The sequence below is a fragment of the Coenobita brevimanus genome, chromosome 87, assembly GCF_032717465.1.
Source record: "Coenobita brevimanus isolate Jiangsu-jjx chromosome 87, ASM3271746v2, whole genome shotgun sequence".
NCBI lineage: Eukaryota > Metazoa > Arthropoda > Malacostraca > Decapoda > Coenobitidae > Coenobita > Coenobita brevimanus.
Genome location: NC_137040.1, coordinates 19,945,946 through 19,969,200, shown reverse-complemented (window position 1 = coordinate 19,969,200; position 23,255 = coordinate 19,945,946). Strand labels below are relative to the sequence as shown.

Sequence of the window (23,255 nt, the reverse complement as noted above, 5' to 3'; positions counted from 1 at the left end):
GAGCATAAACCTAGCTCCCCCCCCCCCACACCTCGCTCTGAAGGACGCAGTGCTCGAAACATATTCCGTAGTTAAGAGTTCCACTAAGTTGCCTGTAGCAATTTATGCTGAAAAAATTTACTGAGAAATATGCTTTTTATGATCATGAAAGGCTTTGTCCACCTCTTGCATTGTAAAAGGCACGGTTCCTGCAAATAAGATAGGTCCACCAATGATATACTGCTGAAAATCATCATCAGTATACAGTATATCATCACAAACTGGCCAGTTGCATTTCTCAGTTCCTCTGCTTTCCAAAAATTTCATTGCACAACTCTTTTTTTTCCATACTTTTAACACTGTACCAATATATGCTTTTTTGCCATAATCCACACCACAGTATTTTCTCTCTTTAGGGCATGCATGCAACCTGAAAATGAGAATATCTACTTGTTGACACCCAAAACCACCATAAATACAGCAAACTACAAAATATAGTAGTACAGTATATAATGCATGAAAAGTAGGTTTTTCCATATGAAAATCACAAATGAAATTGTTGTCCCAATTCACCCTGGGTAAAAAATAAAAAAAATAAAAAAAAAATAAATGGTGGGCGAGTCGGGACAATTGTCTATTAACCCCTAAACCGCGGGTTGTTTTTACTTGACTTGCGTATCTCGCAGGCACATTCGCGCTCCGACAGACTCTCTAAAAATATTTGCCAAAAATCAGTTATTAGTCCTAGAATATTAAAATTACATGTGCATATGGCACATACCTTCAGCTTTCTCCTGGGATGTTTGTTGAGCCTTCGTCGAGTACCATAGGACTTGTGGAGACCTCTGAAGTTGGGTAACGAAGTCTCCATTTTACACATCCTGAAAACCTGTAATATGATTACCACAGCCTGATATTATCACTAGAAACACTATTCTATGATTCCCAAATAGTTTGGAATCCATACTCAAAAAAAAAAAAAAAAAAACACTGTGAAAGCAATGAAAATTACGAGCGCGTATGACCATCCCACTTGCGATCGTTCGCCGCTGGTGTTCTGTCATTTATTATTCATAAAAACACTCACACTTTATATTTCTATTACTATATAACACTTATATATATACTGTATATCTACAGTCTTTATCCATAAGATTCCTTCAGTAATAGTAATTTATTGTCACTTTAGGCATTCAGTTTCTCTTTCAGTAAAATACATAGCATTCACTTTCTCGTCCTGTATACTAGCGTTGAGAGTGAATCTGTCACTTTCACTTTCATAACTCATAGTATTAATACATGCTAGAGTGAAACTTTCACTTTCATTACTCCTAGTATATATACTCATATTCTTATATTACTACTCATTTACATTTCTTTAGTGGTAGGTGGTGGCAACCATCATCCACTCACTTGACGTAGTGCTGCCTACTTCTTCTTTAGCCTTTATCATTATTTTTCTTTGCCTGCCCTCCTCTCTTCCTATTTCTCCCATCTTTCCTGTCACTTCTTATTGTTTTTCTTTCCTTTACAGGTGGCTTTACATTGAGTGACAACCCAAATGATTTCCTGTAAGCCAAGAAACCATATACAATGCTGGGTGGTAACCATATAACCAAACCATACGTGCTCCCTACGTGTCAGAAAGTGGATTGGTGGAGGGTTAGTGCCCCTCCCGGTAAAACAGCCAACTCAGAGTCAGATGGCCACCCCTTATGGGATTATGGCATCTGGCAATAGATAGATAGAGAGATACACTTCTATTTACATTCTCTATTATATTTACACTATTTACATTTCTATTTTATTTACACTGTGTTATGCACTGTCACTTGCAGTAACTTATAAAACTATTTTCCACTGTTCACTTATACTGTATTTACATTCATTGCTTTCACCTGCTGTTTACACATTATTTACATTTCCACTTGCACTGTTTTACTCACCAGAAAGATCGTAGTCACTGTCTGTCATTATCATTGACAAATTAGCCAGTTCACGTTCCACAGCAGTCACTTAGCCCATTACCCCTTTCCAAACGAGGTTTAGTAGGGGGTAGAGGTCACAGGGCCCTTAGCATGGGGCTAAAAAGCGGCGGAATTGGACAGGCATGAATCTGACGTTCTTTCACCTTGAAAGATGACAGTAAACTGAATACAGTGTGGTGGCCTTCCTAGGGGGTGTGCAATGCTGCCAATGTCAGCGTGGTGACAGCTGCTAATATATATGCAATGAAATGATTGGCAGGAAATCTAGACAATACATAATAAATTAGGTAGTTCCAGGTGAATGTAAATATCACTTAGGCTTCTCCCTTCCTTTCTTATATATATTTTTATTACGAGAATAGATTATACAGCATATTTCAAGGGGAAATAAACAGCGAAAATTAGCGAACGAGTGCACGTGAGGTGTTGTCAGGTGATAATTAGCCAATTCCAGGTGTATGGCACTCTCACTTACCTTATTTCTTTCTTGTATATATTATTTGGTATAAGAATAGGGCATAGGGCTTATTTCAATGGATGAAATCAGTGAAAAATTCCAGGGAAGATTTACTTAGCGTAGCACGGCCGGGCAGGTGAGAGGATAGGGTAATGGAGGGGGGGTAGGGAGGGGAGTCAAGAATGGGGAGAAATGGCTAAATTGTCAACAATGGATGGGAGTACAGATGAGATTAGGAGTGCTGACTAGTGTTGGACATTGGCATTACTGATAGATGATACAAGCCACCACTTGAAAGCCCGGGCTAATTCAAAATAACACAGAATCACAAAAGCAACGCCCCGTGGTATGATCCTTTGCTCCCAAACGTCACGAAAGTGACACCCCGCGGTTAAGGGGTTAATCCTTCAGGACTGCTCTGCTGTAAAAATGCATTTGCTGGATAAACCACAAGAAAACTATAACAATTGAAGATTTCAGCCACCAAAAAGTAGACCTAAAACTGACTGGGAGAGGAAAATTGGTTAAATATGTGTATTTTCAAAAATGAAATTTTACAAAGGTCAAAATGCTTCCCTTTCATATTTGCATGTTTTTCATGCATTATTCGTGGTTCTGTAGAAAACTAGTATTAACAACATTTGTAAAGTTGGGGCAGGGCTGTTGAATGGGCACCATAAAATGGAAATGTCTGGGCATTTGGTATTGCAGTGCCCACTGTTCCAACTCACCCCGTGTCCCAGCACTGTCCCAACTCACCACACTCAACACAAATGTCTGTGAAAATCCGTTGTCTGTTAAATACTTCACTTAGTTCAGTGATGATTAGTTTACTTCAGTGATGGTTACCACACAGGGCACAGGTAGCTGAAGCCTGAAATATATCACAAGGAAAATCTTAAGCAATCATTGGCTTCCAGTTTCTGCATGCACCTACACTTATGTAGAGCTCATGGCATGACATTATCATTTGTTATTATTACTGGCAGTAATAATATCCTCTACATTTTAATGCATGTGCTGAACAGAAATTGACCTTTTAGAACTTGAACTCGTGAAGTCCAATATACTTGATTGCTGCGGCTGCTTCCGTTTCATAATAAAATGATCCAGGGAAGCCCACAGAATATGTCTTTTCACTTCTTGTCACAGTACAGCATGCAAGTAGCGTAATTAGCAAGTTGTATGGACTGGTCACTGGTGCTACACGATCTGATGAGAGTTGCTGACGAATGATGACACAGGCGGGTGATGAGCGAGTGACACTCAGCTGATGGCTGGTAAACATTGCCACGATAATTTATTTTTCTTGCCAGTTCTGCCACATGTAGGCCTACATGCCCACATGTACTCCTAACTAGTTAATTACATAAACTTGTTAGTAGCAGAGTTTCCCATTTTGAAGATAATATGTTATAAGGTACATAAAAAACTGAAAATTTCCCAGACTGGCATACGTTTCTTGCTTCCTTTCCTGCCTCCTCTCCTCACCCGTTCAGACGCCAACAGCTCCCAATGCGTAAATTCGAATATCTGTCTCGCACCTATAGTCATAAAAAGTACATGTGTATACAAGAATTTTTTCTCAGAATTGCATATTTTTTCAGTTCTCCATATATGTGACATACCGAGTATTACACTCTTGATTAAACAAGAATTCAACATTTAACACGTTACCTGCGTTTCGGCAATATGAGTTCTCTCCCAGGCCGTGTTTCACTTCACAACTCTCTCTCACCAGTCTGCAAGGAGCTATCACAACGAAAGGATTTATGTTGCTTTACTGAGAACCAATGAGGGATATGCCTTCATAAAAGTAGTGCGTCACTGGTGACCCAACACGTGGTATCCTGACATTTTCTTCTCATGTCGCATGATGCACCACCGGTGGATCACTGAGGTAGTGTACTACTTTGGCCCAGGTAGCGCAATCTCCACCCACCCTTACCTGGCACTTCCGTTTTCTTTGGTTTGTTACCATCTCATTCTCTGTCGTGAAGTTCCAGGTGGCACTTAGCTATTTAGGTAATTGAAGGAAGTCCAAGCAAAGGTCCAACACTACCTTTTTTATTATTATCTTGTTTCTTGTTCATTTTTCCTCATTTTAATTTCTTCACCAGCCTTCTAAAGGTTTTTTTGCATCACTGATGACAGTGTTTCTTGCAACCAAGCATAATGATAGCTGGGTATGTTGAATGCCGTAATAGTAATCATCAGTATCCAGCCAGGGATAATTACAAGTATTGCATATAATTAATCATTTGCAATTATTAAAAAAAGTTTAATAACCAGAAACATTCAGCACTTATCCTTTTTTGTCGTTTCCTAATAAATTAAATGTAGAACTGTTCGAAACAAGAGTGGTTACTACATTTTTTTCTTCCAGTAAAAAATCACAAATATTTATCATTAGTAAATTTACTCTTTGTTTGTTTGTTTTTTCAAGAAAAGTGTATTTGCATCTTGTGGCCCTAGTTCTGCAACACGGAGTTGTTTTTCAATGTTTTTGTGTAATTAATAGTATTGTTTCACATCTAAATGAAATGTAATAGTCACTACTGGAAGTCTGATATATATTCTCTAAAAAAAATAGGCATTTCTCTAATCTTATATCATTATCCTATTCAACATGTCTTCTACTGTAGAAGCAGCAACAAAAAATCTGCTGCCCAGCCAATATTCGTGAAGGTGAAATACATGAAAAAGTGAAAACAAATTATTACTCATTATTGCACCATCAGTGTATCAACACGCTAGGAAAGAAGACACTAAATGGTACACCAGTGGCTCAGCACGCGGGTTACGTGTTAAGATTTGCAGCCTATTCTAGAACACATGTAGAAATTTGGGGGGGGGGGAAGGCCCCTGTGTCCCCCGTGGCCCCCTCCTGGCTGCGCCACTGCTTACCTCCAATTACTTCTTTATAGTGGGGGGAGTCTACTGTAATGAGCACAGCATTTATACTTAAAATTTGGTAAAATCTTGGCTAGCTTGCCATTAGCCCTAAAATTACCTTTTATACACAAAAGTTCATAACATCTGTTGGTCATTAGCTAAATACAAGACAAACCAACTTACAGAATCAGTGCATAATGGTAAAACTACACCTGCTTGCATCCCAGAGATTGGATTTAGCTCACCAGTATTCAAGAATAATCCCTTATATATAACATGACTAAAATTACATTGCATGAAATAAACTATGAATGGTTAAGCACAGTGTATTCTAACCACATACATAGGTAGTATAGTGTACTGTAGTGGCTCACGTTATTCACATTAAAAATATCAAGCTTTTTTAGATTTTTTAGACAGTAGCTTATTCAGTCAAGAATCTTCTTTATTCACCTTGAAAAGGTTTTCTGTGAAAGTGAGTGACACTTTTTGGTCAGTGTCTCATGCTATGCTAAATATTTATTTGGAAGTTATACTTGAAACTGGACATCACTTATGTGTGCAAACACAATTGCCTATACATACACACCATCAGATGACGTTAACATCATCATCATCACCATCATCCAGACCTCATTTCCCACCCTAGGGCAGGGTGAGGAGTAGCAATGTCCAGACAGCCCAAATTTGCTCAGTTGAATGGGCCACGCTTCCACTCATCATTCAAGCCACCGGAATGCTGGCTCTATCGGATATACCAAAAACATTCACAACGTTCTGTATCTATCTATCTATCTATTGCCAGACGCCTCAATCCCGTTTGGGGTGGCCACAAACAAATCGCCTCCAAGTCGCCCTGTCCCCTGCCATTTCACTGCCCTGCTCCCAACTCACACCCCCCTCTCTCATATACCTCTCCACCCCATCCCTCCATCTCATCCTCGGCCTCCCCCTCCCTCTTCTCCCCTCCACCTCACTCACATACACTCTCTTCGTCAGTCTTTCATCCTCCATCCTCTCCACATGGCCAAACCACCTCAGTATGTTCCTCATAACGCTTCCTATCACATCCACATCCACACCACAACGCTCCTTTATATCCTCATTCGTCAGCCTGTCTCTCCATGTGACTCCACAGGCTCCTCTTAAATAACTCATTTCCACTGCTCTCACTCTTGACTTGTGTCCTTCCAACAATGTCCAAGCTTCACTTCCGTACGTTAGAGTTGGTATCACAATACTGTCATGTAGTAACTTTTTCACTTCCATGCTCACTTCCCTGTTTCTTATCACTGCTTTCAAAGAACCAGCAACCTTTCTTCCCTGCGTACCCTTTCAAGCACTTCACCCTCCAAACCTCCATCCTTACTCATCACACTACCCAAGTACTTAAACGTACTCACATTTTCCAATTCCTCACCATCCAACCTCGCTGTACATTCACTAACTTCACCTCTCTCAAAGACCATCACTTTACTCTTCCCTACATTCACCTTTAGATTCCGTTTCTTACACAGTCTCTCAAACTCATCCACCAAGCCTTGCAGCTCCCCTTCGTCTTCACTCAACAACACAGTATCATCTGCAAACAACAGTACAGGGAGTTTCCAAACACTATCCTCTCTCACCAGGGCTTCACATAAATGTATCCTATTGAGTCAATCCGGACGCTGCCACGTTAAAAAGGGGTGCCAAATCGCTGATCATGCACTTCTCTTTTCAATATTCATCCAGCCAACTCGATCTCTTGTCAGTTCCCTAGCCTCACCGACTTCCAAACCTCTCTTCCTCACACACTCATCCACCATATCTCTCTACCTTCTCCTTGGCCTACCTTGCCTCCTCCCTCCTTCAAATTTTCTCAGATATACCTTTTTCACCACTCTGTTGTTATCTATTCTCTCCACGTGACCATACCATCTTAGTACACTCTGTTCGATTCAGGTGTCCACCGACATCCTCACTCCACATCTTTCACAAATCACATTATTTTGTATCCCATCCACTATCTGCAATCTACATATATTCTTCAGCAGTCCTATCTCCACTGCTGTTACTCTTGACTTTTCATTTTCATGCCACACCATAGTCTCACGTCCATATGTTAAAGTTGGCACTAACACTCCTTCATATAAGCCTCATGCAGCTCAAAACTCAAGCCTCTGTTTCTTATCAAGGCCTTCATTGCACCAGCTACTCTTCTTCCTTGTGTCACTCTACTTTCAACTTCTTTTGCAAATTTTTCTCTCTTTCCTATCACTGTACCCAGGTATTTGAACTCTCTCACCATTTCCAATCTCTCTCCTTTCACTGTTACATCGCACTGGAAGTCACCTTCTCTTTCAGTAACCATCACTTTACTGTTTTCTACATTTACTACTCAAGGCACGATGCTCATTGGCATCAGCAAAACGCTGCACAAACCTCCCAAGTTCTTGTCCAGTACTTGCAAACAGTACAGTACTGCATCATCAGCAAACAACAAATTTGAGATATTCCATCCATCACCATTTATTACCAACGCCATCCCTCTCTCCATTACTCGTGTTTTTACTTCTCTCATCACCCTATCCATATATATGTACTGTATATTGAACAACCACGGGGACATCACACAACCTTGTCGCACGCCCATACCACTTAGATGTCCATTAACCCTTACACATGCTTCACTACCGTCATAAATACTCTTGACGGCACCTAGCAGCTAACCATCTACTCCGTACCTGAGCAAAACTTTCCATAATCCTTCTCTGTCCACTTTGTCGTATGCTTTTTCCAGATCAGTGAATGCCATAAACACCTTATAGTCCTTCTCACAAGCCTTCTCTGCTATCTGTATCACTTCAAATATTTGATCCACACATCCTCTGCCACTTTTAAAGTCACCCTGTTCATCACTCACTAGGACTTCTGATATCTCTCTTTCTCTGTAATAATTCTTCCATATACCTTTCCTACCACACACAGTAAACTTATGCCACGATAATTCTTGCACTCACTTCGCCCACCTTTATTTTTGTACAGGGGTACAATCACAGCCTTTTTCCACTCTGCAGGCACAGTTTCACTCATCCATGTCTTTTTACATATCTCCAACAAGTACAGTGGGCTCGCACAGTGCGCGTCACCGCAGTATGCGATTTGCCTTGTTCACGAGTGACCAAAAATCATAACCAAAAACCTTTTAATGCGCGAGTTTACCGCATAGAACGCGAGGCAGAGGCAAGGAGTGGCTCAAAAATGCCATTTTCTACTAGTGTGCGACCACCCCTCACAGAGCGCGTCACGTGTCGTCATGTTGATACGCAGAAATTCCCGGGCATTCTACTGCGCAGCTTGGGGTACAAGGGAGCGGGCACGCCATAACAGTCCCGGCTCGTGCACTGTGCGGATCCGCTCTCTACAGCTAACCTGTCGTGTACAACATGTGGTGTTTTTTGTGCTGCCTGTACTTTGCTGCACCATGGCTCCAACCCCAAGAGTAAAGAAACTTCTGACGCATGCCACCAAGTTAAAGATAATTAAGATGAAGGAGGAGGGTCAAGGAAACACGGCTATCAGGAGAACCCTGGGACTGGCTGAATCTACAGTGAGAACTGTGTGGAAGAACCGTGAAGCCATAAAGGCTGTAGTGAAGACGTACGGTGCCTCTGACCTAGACGGCCGTTCGCGGGTGGGAAATCGTGCTATGATATTAATGGAGCGCTATCTTGCCACCTTCATAATGCGGAAAGAAAAGGAAGGTGTTCCACTCAATGGAAGATTTATTCGGAACCAAGCCCAGCCCTTTTACAAGGCTGCATCTCGAAGGTTAAAAGTGGAAAAACCATTCAGGGTATCGGTTGGATGGCTGGACCGTTTTCTCAAGCGCAAGGAACTCCGTTACGTGAAATTGTCTTGTGAACGTGCCTCTGCCGATGAGCTGGCCGCGAGAGACTATCCTGCAATATTTAAAACGATTATTGAAGAGGGACAGTACACCAAGGACCAGATCTACAACATCGATGAAATGTCCTTATATTACAAGGCCATGCCAAAATCAACTTACATTGCTAAAAGACGGAAACAAGCCCCTGGTCGCAAGCTCCAGAAGTGTAAGATGACGGTAATGTTTGCTGTAAACCTGTCTGGGATCCACAAGATGAGGCCAGTTGTTGTACACACAGCTTCACATCCAAGGTGCTACAAAAACCTCACGAACATGGATGCAAGTGGCGTGTATTGGTACAAGTCCGTAAATGGTTGGATGACCGGGAACATTATGGCAGACTGGTTAACGAGGCGGTGTGTCCCTGATGCAAGAGCCAAGTGTCGGGAACTGGGCATTCCATTTAAGATGCTCCTTGTGCTTGATAACGCACCAAATCACCCTCCATACCTGGAAGATCTTCACAAGGATTGTCGTGTTGTGTTTCTGCCGCCCCGCACAACGTCACTAATGCAGCCACTGGATCAAGAACTAATCGCCACAGTGAAGCATTTCTACCATAAGGAAGTGTATGACTACCTACGCAGGAAGACCGACACACAAGAGGAGCTTCATGCCCTACAAGAAGATCACGACGAAGACCTTAATGAGGCATCTGCTCCCGTTCCATCTCCACCAGCACCTCTATCCCGACCTACCACAGATGCCATGACTGTTGAGGCATTTTGGCGTAACTTTATGGTGAAGGATGCAGTTGAATTTCTCCCTCAAGCCTGGCACCAGATTACACCTGCAACGGTGAACCATGCGTGGCGAATGCTCGTGCCTCACCTATGCATCACCCAGGAGACGGCCATTCGACCACTGGCTGATGCTGAGGCAGCAACATTGACAGCAGCACAAACTGTACCAGGTTTCGAGGACATTACGTTGGCGGACATACAAGAAGTGCACTACTACTGAGGAACAGCCTCCCGAGGAAGTGTTGCAACGGATACACGAGGCTGACGCAGAGCCCGACGCCGGACAGAGTCAAGTTGAGCAGCCTAGTGTGATGGAAGGCAGGACTGAGCTGTGTATGTCAAACATTAGCAAGATCCTTGCTGCTGTGGATAAGCTCAAGGAAGAGGTGCAGGCACAGGAAGTGAGCAACCTAAGAACGGAGGAACTTCTGGTTGGTATCGACAAACTCTTCCGTTTCTACACAGACAGGCACAGGGAAGAAATAAACAGGAGAAGACAGACACTCATAACAAGCTACACACAGCGGGCTCAAGTTGGTGAAATTGCGGAACCATCGACATCGTCTGCTCCTGATCCTGTTGAGGATGAAGAGGATGCAATGTCAGAAGTGTCAACATTGGACTTTGAAGGGTTTATGGCCGAAGTGAGTGACTTGGATGCTCTTGGGGAATGTGATCAAGAGGAGTCTGCGGAGGGAAGTGTTGTTGCGGTGGGGAGTGCGGCGATGTAAGTGTTGCCGTGCCTCGGAACCACTGTTATTTAAGGTCATCAGGCCTGTTGTCTACTCTTGTTAAGGTGATTACCCATATTTTTCTTATTGTAGGTATAGCTTTAGTACAATGTCTGAAACATATGACCTTTATTATGTCTCTAAGGGCCAAAAAATGTCCAGGTATGAGGGGGTACCACCCATAAGTAATTATTCCCATAAGATTATGTATTCCTAGTACGCGAATTCCCAGTACGCGAGCTCGTGCACTGCCCAATCTCTCGTGCACTATGCGAGCCCACTGTAATTCATTCCACTCTCTCCACTACACTTAAGCATCTCTGCATACTCCCCATCAACCCCAGCTGCTTTCCCATTTTTCAGCCTCTTCACAGCACTCTTCACCTGTGTGAGTGTCACGTCTCCTGGCTCTGCATTCCTTTTCTGCACACCCCCAAAACCAATCATGACATTAATACTCTTTGTTTTATCATCTTTCCTTTAAATATGAGTAAAAAATTGCAAACCTTGTATGGTGGAGTAGTGAAGAAGCATAGGTTAGATATGTATGTAACATTTTTTCATTCAATTAAAGGGTTGTTTCACTGTAGAAAGTGAGCTTTAATAGAGTTGCCAAATGTTGTTCATCCCCATATTACATGCAGTAAATAACTTCTTTATTTAGACTACAGATTGAGATGGTTTGGGCATGTGGAGAGGATGGGGGATGACAATTGGGTGCTGAAAGTGAGAAGTCTTAATGCTGGGGTTGGAAAAGACAGTTAAAAAAAATTCTGAGACAAGGGACCTCAGGGATAAGAGACTGAATAGGGAGGCTGCCAGAGGTCTAGCAGTATGGAGAGCTGCCATTAGGTGACCAAGGCCAACGCGTGCAAGCATGTTGGAACCTTTATAAACGAAACGAATGAAACAGTTGTTGTTGTTGTTCTATCAGGGTCTGTCTGATTGTTCAGACCCATCAACCACAAGCAGCTTCCCCTGCAGGGTCATCTCATGCAATGAACCGATATTCTCAGTGGTGGGCAGCGCAAATGAAGAAGGACCTTGCGCAAGTGCAAAGCACAATCCACAGTTCACTACCTTGCGCAAGTGCAAATGCGCAATCTGACAAATATTTAGCTTGCACAATGTCGCAAAGTGCAAGCGCAAACCATTTGCATATATTTTCGGGAATTACTGAAAAATATTGAGATATTTAAATAAAACAGCATAACAACTTACGTACTTTTATTTATTATTATTATTTTCTATTATTGGTGGTAGGTGGTGGCGACCATCATCCACTCACTTGATGTAGTGCTGCCTACTTCTTCCTTAGCCTTTATCATTCTTTTTCTGTGCCTCCCCTCCTCTCTTCCTATTTCTTGCATCTCTCCTGTCATTTCTTATTGCTTTTCTTTCCTTTACAGGTGGCTTTACATTGAGTGACAAGCCAAATGGTTTCCTGTAAACCAAGAAACCATTTACAACGCTGGGTGGTAACCATATAATCAAACCATACGTGCTCCCTACGTGTGAACAAGTGGGTTGGTGGAGGGTTAGTGCCCCTCCCCTTAAAACAAATAACTCAAAGTCAAATGGCCACCCCTTAAGGGATTATGGTGTCTGGCAATAGATAGATAGATAGATTTTCTATTATTTATAGTTTGTACAAGTGCGCAATCTAATATTTAGCTTGTGCAATGTCGCAAAGCGCTAGCGCAAATCATTTGCATATATTTGTGGGAATTACTGTAAAATATATATTGGTATAATTAAATAAATTACTAAATTAGCAACCTGCCCACCACCCACGGTGACTGAGGTACAGTAGGTCATTGTCCGGGAAAAACAGCCTATATTTACCAAGGCATTGACAAAGATCACGTGATTGCTGTATCATCAACTCTCTCTCTCTGTCTCTGTCTCCGACAGAGGAGGGAGGGAATGGAGAATAAGAGAGAGAGGAGGGAAGGAATGGAGAATAAGAGAGAGAAGAGGGATGAAGTTTATGCCTTATCTCCTCATTCAAAGGGAGGCTCCTTTGCCATTCCCTTATTTATTCTCTCTCTCTCTCGTCTTGTCAAGACAATTTATTTAATAATTCAATATAGATATACAATAGCAGATGTAATTCGTTACGAAAAATGAAAAATCATGAAAACAGAGTATTTAAATCAAATATCCACAGCCTAATGATTTATTAGGCTGTGGATATTTGATTTGAATAATATGTTTTAATTGTTTTTGTAAGGAATTGCATATTCTAATCTTAATAAATAATGTATATTTATTATTATTTACTAATAATAATAATTTTAAAAATATTAAAAATACATTATCTCTGTTGAAGCATATTAAGAAATGATACTACCCTCTTCCCTCCTGCCTCCCCCCACCAACCCACCCTCGCGACCCGCCCCAGCCTCCCCCATCCATTGTCCAGCCATGCGGGAAGCTCCCAAGACCACGTGTCCCTTGGAAGACCACGTGTCCCTTGGATTGCGCAGTGTGCAATCCACAGGGCAGGTGTGCAAGGCAGGTGCACAAGCTCAAATTTAGTTGTGCAAGCGCAACTAAGTTTGCGCTTACGCACCTGCCTTTTCATGTGCACAAGCGCAAAATTGCACATGGTCTCTTGCGGTGTGGAATGCGCAAACGATATCACTGGAGTGCAAGGGTGCGCAATTGCGCTTTGCGCAACTGTTTGCGCACGGTCCCAGCACTGGATATTCTCATGTGGCTGACAGCACCTCGCACAGTGAGGCATGGGGATTAGTGTGAAGATTTGGCTTTTGAATGGATTCTATAGTTGTGTCTCTCCACCCAATTATCAGGGACACCATAATAGATTCCATGTCACCCAATTTTTTGGATATACAGTATAGATACCACCTAGCATTGTAAATGGTTTTCTGAATTACAGGAAGCCATTTAACTTGCCACTCAGTGTAGAGCAGGGGCGGGCAACCTTTTCAGAACTAGGGCCAGGTGGGACTTTGGGAGCATCCCGTGGGCTGGCATGACAAATGAGAACACAAAAGTGACTATATACAAGAATTTTATTGGAAAACATGCAAATCACTGAGGTGGCTGGTGCTGCTTGCCATGAAGAATTGATTCAATGTTTGGCTCGATGGATGAAGTAGACAACAGGAGAATGTCACTGAGATGACAGTCGGAGAGCTGGGAACGTAGGTGAGACTTCGTGTACTTCATTTTGGAGAAGAGTTGTTCGCAGCAGTAGGTGCTGCCAGACATGGCCACAATGCGCTCAACATGTGCAGTGTATTTTGGAAAATTGCTAGAAGGGAGAACAAGATCATAGAAGAAGGACAGCGGAGAAGAGGTGCAGAACTTCGCCTTTAGTACATCATTGCACTGCATTTGCACGGCTGGCAGATGCTATTTGTCAGACTTTAATTTGTTTTGGCTGGGGTTTTGTGGGCTTGATTGCTATGCTAATGCCGAACAGGTTGGCGGGCCGGACGGTAGACCTTCGCGGGCCGGATCTGGCCCATGGGCTGGAGGTTGCCTGCCTTTGGTGTAGAGCCACCTGCAGTGGAAAGAAGAAGAATATGTAGTAACAGGTAGGATGAAAGAAATAGGAGGAGAGGATGACAGACACAGAAAATAAAGACAGACGTGAAGGAAGAAATAGGCAGCACTGCATGAAGTGAGTGGCTGGTGGGACACTCCCACCTACCACCTGCACTACAGGGAGATGAGAGACGAAATATCATAATAAATAAAGAATATAAGAACTAATGGTTGTGGGCAGTTTGTGCATATGTCAACATTGTATGTGTATATTAGCGGTGGTCTGAATATTTGCATTCACAAGTGTAGTATCCCATATTTTTTTCAATATTTGCATTTGGATGTTGTCATGTAGGTATTTTACAATTACAGTATTAATAATGTAATGTTATTCATAAAGTTTATAGAAAATCAAACAAAGAGTTTAAAAGCATCAGATCAATGAGTGTTCTAGGCTAGTGTTGCCAACCAAACAGCCATGCCAAGCTAGTTAGGGCTGTTTGCAGCATCTTGCAATGTTGCCAGACTCCCACAAAAGTCTTGATTTTTCCAGATTTTTTTCCCAATGACAGATTTTCAGAATTTCTCATTAAAAAGAGGATAATCTCCAGATTATTAGGTCATAACCAGAAAAAGTCGTCTAAATTTCAAGAAATTCAGAGAGAGAGAGAGAGAGAGAGACCATCTGTCGGACAAGATCTGTTCTGGGTTCGTTCGAAGTTCATCCACGATATGTATGATATCCCTAGAGGACGCATGTAAGAGTTGGGTCCTTGTCCTGCATCCTGGTAACAGAAAATTTATTGAAATTTGTTCATTCAATTTTCTGTGGCTAAAACTCTTACAATGATATTAATTCATACAAAAAATATGAATAACTCATGTTTCTGTGTCATCAAACAGAATATTCGTATTCGTGAATATTGAAAATTCATATTGGGATTTGCATTCACGAATGCTGAAGAACATACATTCAGACCATCACTAGTGTATACCATTTATGTACATATAAATCCACATGGCCACCACACCCACACATTACCAGTACAGTAAACTCAGTATACTGTACCTTACTCTCAACTAACTGCTTTCAACCTTGATTTTTTTTTTTTCATTAATGATTTTCAATAGCTTTTCATTATTTGCCTGCAAAACATTCTAGAGGTAAAAACACTTCCCATACATAATCAGGCAAAACAGTGAAAAAAATCCTTAGTAAAAGACATATTATATTAATATTTCTTCTGTCTGTATCCGATATGCCAATATTGGCAGTGTAAATCGGTATTGGTTCAGTATCGGATAAAATTACAAATCATAACGGTTACAGCACAGAGATAGAGAGATGAGGCAGTGTGAGTTAGAGGGAGGTTAGCCCGGTGGTGGAGGATAGTGTAACGTGGATGTGATCTGTGGCCAGTCTCTCCAGAATTAGGACTTGTGTTTATAGATTGATAGAAGGTTTCATTTTACAGGGAGGTCCCGAAGATACGAGCAGTTAGGTTCCATCTGGCATAATTGTATAATGAATTCATGTATAACGAAACACGTAACTAATGGTAAAATATTGGTTGGGTTCAAGGACCCCATCAAAGGCAAGTTTTCAAGCTAAAATATACGATAACAAACACAACAAACATATCGACATTACTGAACTGTAGAGAAAGCAGCCAGAAAGAGCAAATAATATGCAGATAACATGTCTGCACATTAATTAAACACATAAAACTTGCATAACACTAATCTATAGGTGGTAATGTTGTGATAAAATTATCGCTTTTTGATCAAAATTATCACACTCATAAACAAAGGCATTTCTTCATATAAATTGGCAGTTACTGTGGAATTAATATATTTATATGTGGAGTGATTAATTAATGTTATTGAATTTGTTTCACTGTTAAGTACCTACCAGATTATAATATTGGTTATCGTAAGAGTTACTAAATCCGACTGTTGTACTAGTCTTACAGTAGACTTGTTAATTTTGCAATCCCGATTTTATTTTTCAGATTATGAAATTATAAAAGTTATCACATTATCACATGCATGCTATCGCATATCGCAAAGTGTGCCAAACTATCGCATTTTGTGATAATTATCACATCTGGCAATGCTGCAGCTGAGCAGTCCTGCTATTTCTATCCGAGGTTGAGAGAAAACGGCGGTGACTGCATTTGCTGGGATGACTGAGTTAGAATCCTCCCACCTCACCCCAGACTGAATGTCTTATCATTGGATTTTCGAGATCGTATAACGAAAATAATCCCTAGTTTACCCAGGTCATATCATTGGTTTCTCGTATATTGAGTGGTTGTATAACAGGACCTACCCTTATGGTACAGAAGACCTTCGCTATAACGAGCCCTGATATAGCAGATATCAGATTCAATAGTTGCCATAAAGCCCACCAAACTTTTGTTGGCAATAACAAGCAGTGTCCATTAATGGGGCATAGTGGGTCACAGTACATGTGTCTCCTACCCCGTTTACTCCAGCTTGGCATGAAATTTTTCTCTTCCAGTCATGATTGCTGAGTTGTAATAACAGACTATAGTAATACTATAACAGTCATGAAGTACTGTGACAAGGATGTGAAATAAGCTCAGAAGGGCAAAATGAGCCAGGTAATGTAAAATGGTTATAGTTTTCATTTTTAGTACTAGAATATGCCATTGTATTAATTTATTTTCAACCATGTGCTTGAGCTTCCACTTGAGGGGGAGACCCTTAGATATAGTGTACTATTGGCCTTCATGGAACAGGCTTTTCCTCTATTAGTCCATTACAGCAAGGGTCTGCTGTATTGTGTAACACCCTGCTCACCTTAACATCACCAACTTTCACAGGCAATGGGAAGTCGAGCATTCTTGAAGGTGAGTCGGGCACACATTTCAAGAGAGACTTAGTTGAATATCTCCAGTCCTACAAGGCTCCTGATCTAACCCGTTGGTCACACATAGTAAAGAGCTACGATTTCTCAGCCTGCAAGTGAGTTGACAGTTTTTTATATTATTTTTGTTGTTATTATTATCCATCCATCCATCCATCATCACTCCTATGTCACCCCCTAGAGAAGCGTAGGAGCCCAAGGCTAAGCAAATTGGTCCTAACATTTAAGATGAGAGTGACCAGCCTCACTCATCCCTGAGTGGCATTATGTGAGCAATAAACCCCAACCATCCTTTGGATATACAGTAAACCTACAATGGCTCAATCCGATTGGAGCACCTTAATTACCTACTAAACCACCAGGTGCCATAATTTCGTTATATGGCTACCACCCAACATAGTAAATGGTTTCCTGGTGTACAGGAAACCATTTGGCATGTCACTCATTGTAGAGTCACCCACGGGCAGAAGGATGAGGAAAGAACGAAGAAAAGAAAGACAGAAGAGGGAGTATAAAGTCACCCATAGGCATAAGAAAGAGGAAAGAAATTATCATTATTATTGTTATTTATTATTATTATTATTATTATTAGTACTATTATTATTATGTCTTTCTGTCCGTCATTCTTTCCACTTCCTTCCGTCTACTGGGTGACTCTACACTGAGTGACAAGCCAAATGGTTTCCTGTACACCAGGAAACATTTTACTATGCTAGGTTGTAACCATATGACCAAATTATGTCACCTGGTAGTTTAGTGGGTAATTAAGGTGCTCCAGTCAGATTGAGCTGATGCTGGTTTATATCCAAGGGCTGGTTGGGGTTTATTGTTCACGTAATGCCACTCAGGGATGAGTGAGGCTGGTTACTCTCAACTTAAATGTCAGGACCGACTCGCCCAACCCTGGGCTCCTACGCTTCTCATGGGGCAACACTGGATTAGATGATGAATGAATGAAAACATAGAAAGTTCAAAGTGTACTAAGATGATACCAAACCTGAGAGAATTACAGTATCAGTAGAGATTACAAAGACTGATATTACCTACATAATAAGAGAGAAAAGAGGGAGAAGACATGATAATACTATTTAAATCTAGATAATATGATTTAAATGTACACATGGTATTGAAATTTTTTTTTTGGTTTTACGCCAGGAAAGGGGGAGGGGGAGGCCGAGGATGAGAAGGAGGGATGGGTTGGAGAGGTATATGAGAGAGGGGGGTGTGAGTTGGGAGCAGGGCAGTGAAATGGCGGGGGACAGGGCGACTTGGAGGCGATTTGTTTGTGGCCACCCCAAACGGGATTGAGGCGTCTGGCAATAGATAGATAGATAGATAGATTATTATTGGAAGAAAGGGTGCTGGTTCTTTGAAAGCAGTGATAAGAAACAGAGGAGTGAGCATGGAAGTGGAAAAGTTACTACATAACAGTATTGTGATACCAACTCTAACGTACGGAAGTGAAGCTTGGACGTTGTTGGAAGGACAGAAGTCAAGAGTGAGAGCAGTGGAAATGAGTTATTTAAGAGGAGCCTGTGGAGTCACATGGAGAGACAGGCTGACGAATGAGGATATAAAGGAGCGTTGTGGTGTGGATGTGGATGTGATACGAAGCGTTATGAGGAACACACTGAGGTGGTTTGGCCATGTGGAGAGAATGGAGGGTGAAAGACTGACGAAGAGAGTGTATGTGAGTGAGGTGGAGGGGGGAAGAGGGAGGGGGAGGCCGAGGATGAGATGGAGGGATGGGGTGGAGAGGTATATGAGAGAGGGGGGTGTGAGTTGGGAGCAGGGCAGTGAAATGGTGGGGGACAGGGCGACTTGGAGGCGATTTGTTTGTGGCCACCCCAAACGGGATTGAGGCGTCTGGCAATAGATAGATAGATAGATAGATACTTTACATGTTAAATCTACCCCAAGATATGATACCCCGCCTAATGATGTGTTTTTACTTAACCAAGTAGTATGTCCACTTTTGCACCCTCAAGCACCTGGACAATCTTTGTCTCTTTCCCCTCATCATTTGCACCCTTTACATTCCAAACCTAACCTAAATTTTCATAGCTCTAACCCACTGTAATTTCTCCTAACCAATTTTGTGCTAACGTGAACAAACTTATCTGTGCTTTATCTAACCAGTCCCTCATATAATGCATTTTCCATGTTTATTTATGGATTGTCTTCATGATCGAAAATGCACTTTTGTACACCTTTACAGTAGCTGAATCATTTCAAAGGTAGTCCAAAATTTTTAATTTTTTAGAGGTGATCTGGTATCTCCTTGAAGGGTATACCGGAATTCGAGTTCCCATTTCGTCATGTTTGCTTTGTTACTGTTGGTTAGGTCAGGGTAGAGTGGGTTAGGTTAATAAGGCTAGACTGGGTAGGTTAGGTTAGGTGCAAAAGTTGGGTTTTGTTAGGTTGAGTGTGGTTAGGTTAGGGTACTTTTGGTTGGGTAGAGGTTATATAAGTGAAGGAGCATTGTGGTGTGGATGTGGATGTGATAGGAAGCATTAGGAGAAACACAATGAGGTGGTTTGGCCATGTGGAGAGGATGGAGAGTGAGAGACTGATGAGGAGAATGTATATGAGTAAGGTGGAGAGTGTATGTGAGTAAGGTGGAAAGGAGGAGAGGGAGGAGGAGGCCGTGGATGAGATGGAGGGATGGAGTGGAGAAGCATATGAGAGAGGGGGGTGTGAGCTGGGAGCAGGGGTGGGGGACAGGGTGACATGGAGGTGATTTTTTTGTGGCCACCCTTACGGGATTCAGGTGTCTGGCAATAGATAGATAGATAAATACTGTAGGTAGGTAGATACAGGTTATATTGTTTCGATAGGTTAGACAATTAAGGTTCGGTAAGGCTTGGGTATAAATATATAAGGTTGGCCTTTTAATGATAATATTCAGATGATTTGAATGGGTTTTAGAAAGTTTTGCCATTACACTTGATAAAAAGACTGGTGAATTGGAAAGAACATTGATCAAAAGAACAGGAAACACAAAATCAGTAGTAAACAATCACTTACCACCATAAAAGTTATCAGAATTATATAAAGAACAGCCATAGAGAAAAGGACGTGACTCAGTACGATATTTCTGCTGCTTCAATTAATGTGAGGAAGTCTGTGATCATGAGTGGCAGGCTTGGTTGTAAACAAAAGCTGGTCAGATCAACATCAGTTGTATACTAGTCCAATGCTTTTAGAATTATTTGAGTAATTTGTGTGTAATATCATTTATATGATATCTCATATGTGATTCTTCATTCATTCATTCATCATTCAATCCTGTGTTGTTCCATGAGAAGCGTTGGAGCCTGGGGCTAGGCAAGTTCGTCCTGGCATTTAAGATGAGAGTGACCAGCCTCACTCATCGCTGAGTAGCATTATGTTAGCAGTAAACCCCAACCATCCCTTCGATATAAACCTGCACTGGCTCAGTCCGATTGGAGTGCCATAACACGTTGCCTGCGTTAGGGTAATATGAGTTTTCTCCCAGGCAACAATGCACTTCAGAATGCTCTCCCAGCAGACTGTATGGAGCTATCTCAGCAAGAGGAGGTATGTCGCTTCACTGATTCCTAATGAGGGATATGGCCTCATAAAAGTAGTGTGTCACTGGTGGCCTAACATGTGGTCTCCTAATAGAGTAATCTTCCCAATATCCGATTTAATACAGCCAAAGGCATGTCCGGGAAGTGGGTTCGTCTGGATACTGGGCCTCTGCCTCCTGGACTGGTACTTATGGACCCTAACCCAGCCTAACTCAGAAAACCCCCTACATAACTCCCTACCGGACATTCATAGCACCTATTTAAGGCCCTATTCATGCAAATAAGGGACAGAAAGCATGAAATGCACTCAGACCTCAAGTACTGCGGGCAGTAGACTGTAGCACCAGTCGAGCAGGGCAGTACTCCCGAGGTGGATGGAAAGCTGATGACAGGGAGTGCTGGAGCTCCCTTTTCATCAGCCCTCAGGACTAGTTCCTGACCATCCCCCTTTGCTGAACTTTTTCAGTGTCTCAGTTACACAGAGAGTAGGCCAGCATGCTCTCCAGTACAAATTTCTCTATCTATCTTCACCAAACTACATGCACAGTACACACTACACTTCCTATTCAAAATTTACCAAAATGGCATCAATTCACCCAGCCTCGGAGTCCCCAGGGGGGGGGACCATAAATGCCCCCGCCATCTGCCCCTCTCCCGGTGACGACTCGAGGTGCCTGGAACCACTGTCTGACTCTCTTCTTCTTCATTTCTGCAACATTCGCGGCCTTTCATCTAACTTTCGCTCTGTTGAACACCACCTCTCCTCCTCTAAACCTCACCTTCTTTTTCTAACGGAGACTCAGCTGTCTGAGGCAACTGACAGCAAACCCTTTTCTGTATCCTCCTACTTTCTCTATACTCATTTCAAAGCCAAAGGTGGCTGTTGTGTATACATACGCAACGACTTGTCTTGCTCTCGTGTTCCTGAACTTGATTCTTCTGAATTCTCCACTCTCTGGCTTCGGCTTTCCTGTCATTCTCTGACTAAATATATCTGTGCTGTTTACTTATCCCCTAATTCTACTGACTATCAAAAATTCTTCGACTATCTTACTTCTACGATGGAACACATTCTGTCCATTTCTCCTTTCTCTGAAATCTCCATTCTTGGAGATTTCAATGTTCACCACCACCTTTGGCTCTCCTCTCCTTTCACGGATCCACCTGGTGAACAAGCCTACATCTTTTCTATCCTTAATGACCTAGAGCAGCTTGTACAGCACCCTACCCGTATCCCTGACCGCCTTTGAGAGAGCTCCAACATACTTGACCTCTTCCTCACAACTAATCCTTCTGCTTACTCTGTTAATCTTTTCTCTCCGTTGGGCTCCTCCGATCACAACCTTATTACCTTAACCTGTCCTATCGCTCCAGTACGGCCTGCGGACCCTCCAGGGAAACGTCGCCTCTGGCATTTTGGAGCTGCGGACTGGGAGGCCCTCAGGCAGTACTTCTTTGATTTTCCCTGGAATGATTATTGCTTCCATGGCCGTGAGCCATCTGAGTGTGCCTTGCGCATTACGGAGGTTATTCTCTCGGGAATGGAAGCATACATTCCTTTCTCATATCCTTTGACTAACGCAAGAAAGCCTTGGTTTAATCACGCTTGTTCTAATGCTGTCCGCAACAAGGAGAAGGCCTACAAAAGGTACCGGAGCCAACCCACCCCTGAATCACATAATCTTTACGTTTCTGCCCGGAATCGTGCTAAGTCTGTTCTTCGCTCTACTAAAAATAATTTCATCCATACTAAATGCTCTCAACTCTCCAACTCGAATTCTTCCCGCTCCTTCTGGCACCTTGCCAAAAATCTTTCTAACAACTTTACCTCATCATCCTTCCCTCCTCTTTTCTACTCTGATGGTTCTGTAGCTATTTCTTCTACTGATAAAGCAGATCTCTTCGCACAGACTTTCTCCTTCAATTCCACCTTAGACGATTCCAGTGCTGTTCCTCCATCACTTCCCCCCTCTGACTTCCTCATGGCTGACATTAAAATTTCTTCAGTTGATGTATTTTCTGCCATTACTGGCCTCAGTACTAACAAGGCATATGGGCCTGATGGGGTCCCTCCTGTTGTTCTCAAAAACTGTGCTTCTGTGCTTACACCCTGCCTAGGCAAACTATTTCGCCTTTGTCTGTCAACTTGTACCTTTCCTTCTTGCTGGAAGTTTGCTCTCATTCAGCCAGTCCCAAAGAAGGGTGACCACTCCCAACCCTCCAACTATCGTCCAATTGCTTTAACGTCCTGTATTTCAAAAGTTTTCGGGTCAATTCTTAATAAAAAAATTTTAAGGCATCTTTCCTATCACAACCTTCTTTCCGATCGTCAGTATGGGTTCCGTCAGGGACGCTCCACTGGCGATCTTCTCACCTACCTTTCAGACTCCTGGTCATCCTCCTTTCGGGACTTTGGCGAAAGCTTTGCCATTGCACTTGACATCTCAAAGGCTTTCGATCGAGTCTGGCATAAATCTTTAATTTCCAAACTGCCCTCCTACGGTTTCTATCCTTCTATCTGTATCTTCATCGCTAGCTTCCTTTCTGGTCATTCTATAGCTGCTG

General features: G+C 42.2%; 1 protein-coding gene across 1 annotated transcript in view; it reads left to right on the top strand.

Moving 5' to 3' along the window:
* The window catches only part of LOC145411023 (tyrosyl-DNA phosphodiesterase 1-like), a 281,158-nt gene that overhangs the window by 88,705 nt on the left and 169,198 nt on the right, over positions 1 to 23,255 (top strand). The window contains exon 5 of the mRNA XM_080281084.1: positions 17,093 to 17,234. Within this exon, the coding sequence (XP_080137210.1) occupies positions 17,093 to 17,234 (142 nt within the window). The remainder of the gene's footprint in view (positions 1 to 17,092; positions 17,235 to 23,255) is intronic.